General features: G+C 45.2%; 1 protein-coding gene across 1 annotated transcript in view; it reads left to right on the plus strand.

Annotated features, from left to right (window-relative positions):
• Window positions 1-5,897: 5,897 nt before the first annotated feature.
• Window positions 5,898-10,495, plus strand: part of DDX24 (DEAD (Asp-Glu-Ala-Asp) box helicase 24) — a 27,583-nt gene continuing 22,985 nt past the window's right edge. Inside the window, exon 1 of the mRNA XM_006839627.1 lies at window positions 5,898-6,600. Within this exon, the coding sequence (XP_006839690.1) occupies window positions 5,898-6,600 (703 nt within the window). The remainder of the gene's footprint in view (window positions 6,601-10,495) is intronic.

Consider the following 10,495-nt stretch of genomic DNA (forward strand, 5'->3'; position numbering starts at 1 on the left):
CTTGAGGTTCGCAGCCCAATTCGTAACCACTATGCTACCTTATATCTCAGGCATTATTTGTGTAAAAATACAGTATCTCAGTAAGTCTGCTCCTACTCTCACACCATGTTCTCCGTTTGAATGCTTACTCAGGGTGGCCCCATGATAGCCACGTTAAGCTAATTCAAACTTCTTGGTTGTTGTTGTCAAGTGCTATCCAGTCTGCTCTGATTCAGAGACCCTGTCTAGGGTTTTTTGGTACGGCTGGTGAGTTCAAACCACAAATCTTGTGGTTCAAGTCAATCTCGTGGTTTAGTGCTTATCAACTTCATGGTTGTTATTATTAAGTGCCTTCTCATAGAGACCCTGTATAGGGTTTCTGAGGAGCAGTTAGTGAGTTTAAACCACTGATCTTGAGGATCAAACAACTTTGAGGTGGAGACCTTATCCTACTTCGCCACACTGGGGCTTCATGGTTGTTGTTGGTGGTTACGTGGTGTGGAATCGGTTCCAACTCATAATAACCCTGTACAGGATTTCCGAGGCTGTAAACCTTTACAGCAGCAGAAATCCTCATCTTTCTCCCTCGAACAGCTGGTAGTTTTGAACTGCTGACCTTGTGGTTCACAGCACTATTCATAACCACTATGCTACTAGAGCTCCATGGTTATTGTTGTTGTTGTTAGGTCCCATTGACTCGGTACCGACCCATAGCAGAACGAAACACTGCCCAATCCTGGGCCAACCTCACTACTGTTGCCACGCTTGAGTCCATGCTGCCACTTGACCAATCCATCTCGTTGCGCATCTTCCTCTTTTTCTCTGACCCTCCACCTTACCAAACATGACATCCTTTTCCAGCAACTGGTTCCTCTTGACTAATGTCCAAAGTATGAAAGGCCATCTTGGCCTCTAAAGAGCACTCTGGCTGCTCTTCTTCCAAAATGGATCTATTGGTTCTTTTGACAGCCCATGGCACTTTCAATATTCTCCTCTAACACCGTAACTCAAAAGTATCAATTCTTCTATGGTCTTCCTTATTCACTGTCCAGCTTTTGCATGCATATGACGTTATTGAAAATACCATGGCTTGGGTCAAGAACACCTTAGTCCTCAAGCTGACATCTTTGCTCTTCAACACTTTAAAAAGGTCTTGTGCAACAGATTTGCCTAATGCAATACGTCGTTTGATCTCTTAACTGCTACTTCTGTGTTGATAGTTGATCCAAGAAGAATGAAGTCCTTGACAACTTCAATCGTTTCTCCATTGATAAGAATGTTATTTATTGGTCCAGTGGTAAGGATTTTTGTTTTCTTGACATTGAGATGTAATCCATACCGAAGGCTGTGCTCTTTGATCTTCGTCAGTAAATGTTTCAAGTCCTCTTCACTTTCAGCAAGCAAGGTTGTATCATCTGCATATTGCAGGTTGATAAGGAGTTTTCCTCCAATCCTGATGCCACGTTTTTCCTCATGTAACCCAGCTTCTCGAATTATTTGCTCAGCATACAGTTTGAATAAGTATAGTTAAAGAATACAACCTTTTTGCACACCTTTCTTAATTTTAAACCATTCAGTGTTCCCATGTTCTGTTAGAACAATGCCTCTTGGTTCAGGTACAGATTCTTCATGAGTACAATTAAGTGTTCCAGAATACTGATACTTCGCAATGTTGTCCATAGCTTGTCATGATCCACACAATCGAAAGCCTTTGCATAGTCAATAAAGCACAGGTAAACATCTTTCTGACATTCTCTGCTTTCAGCCAAGATCCATCAGACATCAGCAATGATATTCCTCATTCCATGTGTTCTTCTCAATCCGGTTTGAACCTCTGGAAGTTCTCTGTCAATGTATGATTGTAGCCATTTTTGTATTACCTTTAGCAAAACTTTACTCCCATGTGTTATCAAATATTGTCCGATAATTTCTGCATTCTGTTGGGTCACCTCTCTTTGGAATGGGCACAAATATGGATCTCTTCTAATCAGTCGGCCAGATAGTTGTCTTCCAAATTTCTTGGCAGAGATGAGTGAGTGTCTCCTGTGTTGCCTCACTTTCTTGAAAGACTTCAATTTTTATTTCATCAAATCCTGGTGCCTTGTTCTTTGCCAATTCCTTCAATGCGCCTTGGACTTCTTCCGTCAGTATCATTGGCTCTTGATTATATGCTACCTCTTGAAATGGTTGAACATTAAGCATTTCCTTTTGGTACAGTGACTATGTTTATTCCTTCCATCTTCTCTTGATGCTTTCTGCATCATTCAATAATTTGCCCAGTGAGTCTTTCAATAATGAAAGTTGAGGCTTGAATTTCTTCTTCAGTTCCCTCAGCTTGAGAAATGCTGAGTATGTTCTTCCTTTTTGGTTTTCTGATTCCAGATCTTTGCACATTTTGTTGTAATATTTGGCTTTATCTTCTTGAGCTGGTCTTTGAAATTTTCTGTTCAGCTCTTGGACATCCTCAGTTCTTTTATTTGTTTTAGCATCTCTAGTCTGGAGAGCAAGTTTCAGTGTCTCTTCTGACATCCATTTTGAACTTTTCCTTCTTTCTTGTCTTCTTAATGACTTTTTGCTTTCTTCATGCGTGATGTTCTTGATGTCATCCCACAACTCTTCTAGTCTTTAGTGTTTCATGTATCAAATATGTTCTTCAGATGATCCCTAAATTCAGATGGGATATATATGCTACCAGAGGTCCACGGTTAGAGGTATGGAATTGTCTTGTGATTGCTGGCATCTTGTATATGTCAATCAATCAGAATTTTTTCCTAAATTCCTGAATTTTCTATACTTAAAACTGGTGTGGTGCTGTGGGCTTATGGGTCACACTGCAAAGTCATTTGAACTGCAAAGTTGGTGGTTCAAGTTCACCAGCTGCTCCTTGGAAACACTATACAGGGTCACCAGGGGTTGGAATGACTACAAACCCTTGCTGGAGATCTCATTGCCCCTGAATTGCTTGATTGGAATCACTTTTATTTCTTTAGTAAAACTCATATAATAATGAGTCACAATAGACTTTTAACAGAGCCTCCAGTTTCGTCTTTGTACACTAAAACTAGCCCTTAATATAAGCGCATTTGTCTGGTGGAGCTGACGCAGATTTGACAGCACTCACTGCCACTGCTGAAAAGCGCTGCGCAACAAAAACCACTCCACACATGCGCTCTCCAGGCCCGCCGCAGGAGCAGCGAATCAGGTTGCCGCACTTAAGCCTGGGGCGGGACTTCCTTTCGCTGTGCACGCGCCTGAGTGGTGGCCCCGCCCCGGAACCAGGCTTGAAGCTGCTGCAGATGGTACGACGCGCGTGTGTCTGAGGCTATGGCTGGAACGTCTGAGGAATCTTCGGCGGCGTCTCCACACGGTGAATACCCGGGCTGGAGCAGGTTTCGGCCGACGCCTGAGAGGAGTTGCGGGCGGGGTCTGGGATCTCTCCGAACCGCTGAGTTCCCGCGATCGGGAGAGGGCGGTCGCCCAGTCAAGCTGCCAGGCTTCCCCGCGCCCAGGGCCCGGTCCTCGGGCATCTAGACTCGTCAGCTTCGGCTTCTCGACCTCGGGCACTCGTTGGTACCTGAGACGAGGCGAGAGGCTGCCGGGCCACGGAGTCGGTCGCAGGTTGGCCTGCGAGGAGTAGGGACCCCCGACGTGGTTTGCTCTCTGTGACCTCACTCCGTATGAGGGGCGTTTCCCCTCTTCTCGTCGTCGGGCACGGGGTTCTGTGAACGCGATGGAGCTTGTGCGGTGGGCCAGCCTTGCAGCTCGTGCTTGCTTGCTCAGCGGGTTCTGACCTGCTGCCCAGTGAGACCCATCCCGCATCTCCCCCGTGTCCTGTGCAGACTGGGAAACTGAGGCTCAGAGACGAGACCGCCCCCCTGACAGCAGCAGGCCCAGAGCCGACGGGCGGGGCGGGGGGGGGGCGCGCATTGAGCGACCGAGGTTGGTCTCCGTCTTTCTCGAAAGAATCTGGATCGTGTCTTGCCCTGACGACAGCGTGGTTGAATGGACATTAAAATCGCTTCAAATGCACAGAAAAAGGGGAAAAAAGCGCGCTGAGCTTTAAGCCTTGGGCAAAGGACGGAATGGTGGGATTAGCAATGGTGGGATTAGCGTTAATTTGAGGAAGAAGGAACCACCGGTGGTGCACTTTTGGTGTTCCTTTTCGTCACAGGAACCACCAAAGCTTGCCCTTTAACCTCCTCTCCCCTCAAAGAAAACCTCCTTGACGTCACCCCCCTAACCCCCCCAAAACAGAAAAAGCCCACGTTTTTATTTTGCTTTCAAAAGGGCTAAGGTGCTGCCAGCTCACTGCCAGGCTACCTTGGAGTATTTGATTTCCTTGTCTAAAATGTACGCTTAGTGATGTATGGATGCTTAGCCCCTGCCCTTTAAAGGTGAGCGCAGGAGAAGTAAGCAGTGCAGGTCCAAGATCCCACAGCAGCTAAGGGTTCCATCTGGGATCTAAGCTGGGTTTCCGTTAGCCGCCATTGTTCTGTTTTGTGTCTGCTTGGGTCCAGGCAAAGCTGTTTCTTCAGTGGCTGTATTTTTTTCATTTAAAAAACTTTTTTTTATTGCATTCTAGGTGAAAGCTTATACAGCAAATGGTTCTTAAGTGCCCTCCAGTTGGTTCCGACTCTAAGCGGCCCTGGGTAGCGTTTCCGAAGCTTTAAATCTTCAAGGGAACAGAAAACATCTTTCTCCTGCGGAGTGGCTGGCAGCCTCGGATCACGGACTTTGTGGTTCGCAGTCCAGTGCCATTTATACAATTTTTATATAATTAGTTCCCTGTCATTAGTTACGATTTTCATAGTGTGTCAGTCCTCTCATGATTTCCATTCTGTTTGCTCTGTTTCCAGTGATCTAGTTTCCCTATCCCTCCCTCCTTGCTATCTCCTTTTTGCTTTTGACTAAGTGTTGGCCATTTGGCCTCATCAATTTGATTCCTTAAGAGAGTGCATTACGTATGGATGCTACTGTTTATTTAATAAGCCAGTCTAATCCCTGGCTGAAAGGTGGCCTACAGGAGTAGTATCATTTCCAACGCATAGGGTATCTTAGGGTGTTTGGCTTGGGAGTTCTTCTAGTCTGGACTTTCCTTAGTAATTTGAATTTTAGTCTACATTTTGTTCCCATTCGATCTCGACCGTCTATTGTGTCCCTGGGTAGAAGCACCATCTAGTTCTAGTCTCTGCCTAGAAAAGGCACTGGTTTGTATGGGCTGTAGCCTGAGAACTACTTTCTCCTTTCACTGTTTGGTTTCCTTCATTCTCTTGCACTCCAGATAAGTAGAGACCAGTAGTTGTCTCTTAGATGGCCACTCACAAGCTTTTAAGGCCCTGGATGCCACTCATCAAACCAGGGTATGGAATGTTCTCTTTATTGACTGTGCTGTACCAGTTGACTGAGTTATCCCATGAGACTGTAGGGTCTTGAGGCTCCAAACCCAGTAAGGCAATCTCAGGAGGTATTTAGCTATGTCTAGAAAGTCTCTCTAAGTGTGCTCTAGTAGATACATGAACGTATGCAGCACATGGAGTCCTGGGGTGGTAACTGTAGGATAAGCACTGTACAGCAAGGTCAAGTTGAACCATTGGGTCGGCAATTCAAACTCACCAGCTGCTCCTCGGAAACCTTATACAGGGTTGCTATGAGTCAGAACCGACTTGATGGCCTGTAACAACAATATGTAGCACATACAAACATTTGTATATATGCCTATACTTAAACATGCATAGAGCATGCCTTCCCAAACACATAAATGCATTTGTGGGGTTTTTTCGTCCCCTCTTTGGTTTTCTCCAGTAGGAATATCAGTGTTAGAGCCATCTTTTGCCCTGAGTTGTGTCCTCCGTGGCCTCAGAACCGTATACTCCTCAGTTACCGACCTAATACAATGTATCTTTTCATTTCCAGCACCCATGAAGTTGAAGGAGACAAAATCAAGGCTGAAGCCACCAAGCTGTGGCAAATTGAAGACAAAGGGAATCAAAGTTGTGGGAAAATGGAAACAAGTGAAGATAGACCCAAACGTGTTTGCAGATGGACAAATGGATGACTTAGTGTGCTTTGAGGAACTGACAGATTACCGCTTGGTCTCCCCTGCCAAGAATCCCTCTAGCCTCTTCTCAAAGGGAGAACCCAAGAAGAGAAAGGCACAAGCTGTTTCAGAAGGAGAGGAGCAAGGAGAGTCCAGCTCCCCAAAGAAAAAGATTAGGTTGAAAAAGAGTAAAAATGTGGAAGCTGGAGGTACCAGTGCCCAGAAAGAGTTTGAGGTCAAAGATGCTGAACTAGGGCCTCAGGAAAGCAGCTCTCATTGTCCTGAGCTAGAGGTAGAGGAGACGGCATCCCACACTGTTACAAAAAAGAAAAAGAAGAAAGGGAAAAAAAAGAACAAGCCTTCCCAGGGTACTACTCCAAAGGTGCCCAAGAAGGTGAAGACATGGATGCCCGAAATGAATGACCAGAAGGCTGACGTGTCTGCCTGGAAAGGCCTGTTTGTGCCCAAGCCGGTACTCCGAGCACTCAGCTTTCTAGGCTTTTCTGCGCCCACACCAATCCAAGCCCTGGCCTTGGCACCTGCCATCCGTGACAGACTGGATGTTCTCGGGGCTGCTGAGACAGGTAAGTGCTTCCCTGTCGAGCCAGGGTAGAACGGCCTGCCTTTAGGAAATGTTGGGATCATAACCACAAAGCAGAGTTGAATGAGGGCGGATAGAAATCCTCCAAGTCTGGGTGCAATCTGCTAGTTGCTGATGGGTACCCAGGGCAAGCCACTCACTAGCTCTCTGAGATTCAGGCCTGACAGTCAAATGGAGACAACAGCACTACCTACTTCTCAAGTGGGGAGCCTGGGGACTCTTGTGAGATAAGCACTGGACTGTGAGCCACAAGGCCAGTCATTCAAGCCCACCAACCGCTCAAGAGAAAGATGACCCTTTTGGTGGGCAAAGATCTATAGCCTTGGAAACCCTATACAGCATCGCTATAGTTGGAACCTGTTCTCAATGGCACTTACAGCAACAACTGCATGAGTGGTTGTAAGGGTTAACTGAACCTATACTCAATGGCACATAACAGCAACAACTGCACGGGTGGCTGTAAGGGTTAACTGAACCTATACTCAATGGCACATAACAGCAACAACTGCACGGGTGGCTGTAAGGGTTAACTGCTGCAGTAAATTTAAGTGTCCACAGTGCTGGGTACATGGGAGGTGATCTGTAAAGGGTTTTTCCTTTTCTTGAGTCTGTTGTGAATGTCCTCAAGGAGGAATGGAGGGCCAAGATCAGCTCTCTGGCGAGGTAGCTCTTTATCAGTTGAGGGAAGAACTGTCTCAGTCTCAAGAGTTGCCCATAGATAAAAAGGGCTGCTTTGGGAGTTTGTAAGTTTCTTGTTTGTCCTTGAAAGTATTTGAGTGTGCAGTGGGGACCCATTGGGTGGCTTTTGTAGGCAAGTTCAGGCGTGAGGTAGGTGTTAGGAATGGGCACTTTTTAAGACCCTCATTGCCTGTGCTGACTGTGACTTTGTGGCACGTTGCCTGACGAGGGAGTGACTGATGTGGGGGCTTGTAGTGCCTGGAACTACTCCCCCAGATAGACCAGCATTAGTCAATAGAAATATAATTTGAACTATATATGTAATTTTAAACTTCCTAGGAACCACATTGTTTGTTGTTGTTAAGTGTCATTGAGTCAGTTCTGACTCAGCGACCCTGTATAGGGTTTCTGAGGCTTTTTAAATCTTTTAGGGAGCAGAAGAAAGCCTTATCTTTCTCCCACAGAGTGACTGGTGGGCTCAAACAGCTGACCAGGTGGTTCATAATCCAGTGCTTAATTGTAAACAAGTATAAGCAAGCAGGTGAAAAATAATTTTTGCAATGTGTTTATTTTGCCAGTTATATAAAAATGTTCAGTTTAATATGTAATTGATACAAAATTGCTGAGATAGCTTACATTCTTTTTTTTGTTGTTTTCAAATCTGACATTTATTTTAAATTCACAGCACATCTCAATTTAGAGTAAATGTTTTAGTAGTGCTCAATAGCCACACTTGACTTCTAGGTACTGTATTGTACAGTGTAGGGTTAGGCCTTGCAGACACTGAGCCTGGGGCTTCTGAAAGGGTGATCAGAGTCACATAGATGGAGCGTGAGGACAGCTCAGGAGGGGAGTAGAGCAGTACCTTACACATCTGAGCACCTAACATTTGCCTTGCAGTCCTGGTGTGGCGCTATGGTATAAAGCACTAGATTGCAAGGTCGGTTTGAACCACAAGGTTGGCGGTTCAAACTCATCATCCGATTGTTACATACCCTATTTAGGGTTGCTGTGAGTCTGAACCGATTCTAAGGCACTTAGCAACAACATCTGTCTTGCACTGCTGAAGTGCTTAGTGAGCGCAAGCCTCACAGCTTCCCTGAGGGAAGGACCAGTTGCTGTTGACTCAGTTCCAGTTTAGGGTCTTAGTGTGATAAGCGCTGGACTGGAAGGTCGGTTTGAGCCTCAAGGCTGAGGGTTCAAATACATCAGCCATTCCTTGGAAACCCTATACAACCCTTGCTCTGAGTTGGAACCGACTCAGCAGCACTTAACAACAACAACAAAGTACCATTATTGTTCCATCTTAAAGATGAAGAAACTTGGCCTTACAGAATGGACAACTTGCCTGAAATCTCATGGTTAGAAATGGGAAGTGCCTAGATTCTAGACCAGGTCTGTGTGCCAGACTGCTTTGATACAGGCATTGACCTGGAAGGAGGTCTCTGGCAAGCAGAGGCAATGTCTGGGAGCCACTGTGGCTGGAACTTGGCATTTGGATTCACACTCAACTCCTAGGTGACCTGTCCCCGTGCAACGCTGTGATTCTACAGGTGTAAGATTTGAGACTGTGGGCAAACTGCTGCCCATATAGAAAATGAATATAAGGCGGTTTCAAAAATTAATGGAAAAAATTCCACTATCTTTTAATGCCATTTTTCTACATTACCAAGTGGACACCTTGGCAATTTCTCCCTCCTTGTCATCCCCAGGCAACCACTGTTAAGCTTTCGATCATTATAGATTGGTTTGTGTTTTCTAAAATTTTATATAATTTATATTGATTCCTGTAATAAATATTTATGTGGTGGGGGGCAGAGATTTTGGGTGGGTCTGGCACTAAGATTCATCCATGTTACTCTTAGGAGCAGTAGTTAATTTCTTTTCATTGATGAGTAGTAGGATAAGCTATTAGGTCAAATCGACTAGTCGCTCCCTGGAAATGATCAACAATGATCCTATGTAATGATCAACAACACCAAATAAAAATGTTAGGGATTTTTATATTCTCATTTTATGTACTGCCACTTAAGGTAGTTCTAATAGGTTTTTTGTTTTTTTTTTAATGCACGGCTCAGTTTTAATTTCTAATATATGAAATATCAACAGCTATAACCCACATAAACAAAACCTGTCAGGAGTTTTTAAGAGGGCCAAGGGTTTTGAGACCAAGCAGTTGAGCACCACTGTTCTAAATAACAAAGTCTTATACAACAAAGTCTTATACCTTCTTGGAACTCTGTCATCAAGGAAGTAGGAGAGCTGAGGCAGGCTGACGTCGGAGGCAACTTCAGGCTCTTGGCCAAATGGTGGTTCATCTCCTTCTGGTCTTTCCAGGCCAGTGGTGTGGGGCTGAGCTACATACTGGAGAATGACCTCATGTAATCAAACAGATGCCCCACCCCACTCCAGAATCGGTGGTCTTGTTAGGCTGGGCTGTCCCTGGGACACCTTGATTTTTAAAATCCCAAGTGCTTCTTCTTTTTTTAATGTTTTATTGTGAATTATGTGATAGTTTACTTGGGAGAACATTAGCTTTACATTCATCCTATCTTATATAGTTTCATTACCATGGTTACAGTCCCCTCCATGCATCATCAACCAACCAAAGGGTATACCCTGCATGCCTGCCCCCCGGTTGTTAGCACACAGCCCCTCTCCCTCTCTGGGTCTAAAGCCCCCAGCCGTTCCATCTTTCCACGTCATCATCTCTGCCTCCATCTCTGGCATCACTGCTTCCCTGGGTAGGGTCCCACACTCCGCTTTTCTCCCTTGATGGTCCGAGGGACCTCCGCTCCTAGACTGCAAAGTCAGTCACTCCCCTCCTTTTGCTACAATACGTCTACCTTTACATTTCCAACCCTCACAATCAGTCCTGATAACAATTAATCACTGTTGTATCACAAGAGACCTATCCACATTTCCTTTCATCAGCCCCGCCTGGACAGATTGGATACTACTCAGTGGAGAGTCTACCTTCCTTCACACTCTCTGCATCTAGGCTTCCTCTTGAAAGCTTGTAAGCCAGTCATTTCTTGAGTTCTAATAGTTTTTTGAAGGTTCTGGCAAAGAGTAAAACAGGCTGTACTTTGGAAGCAAATGAAAAGGAGTTTCATTCAGGGTGAAAATATAGTCCATACTAGGAAAAACAGAAGGAGCTCTGGTAGTGTAGTGGTTACAAATCGGGCTGCGAACCGCAA

Source organism: Chrysochloris asiatica, unplaced genomic scaffold, assembly GCF_000296735.1.
Source record: "Chrysochloris asiatica unplaced genomic scaffold, ChrAsi1.0 scaffold00025, whole genome shotgun sequence".
Classification (NCBI taxonomy): domain Eukaryota; kingdom Metazoa; phylum Chordata; class Mammalia; order Afrosoricida; family Chrysochloridae; genus Chrysochloris; species Chrysochloris asiatica.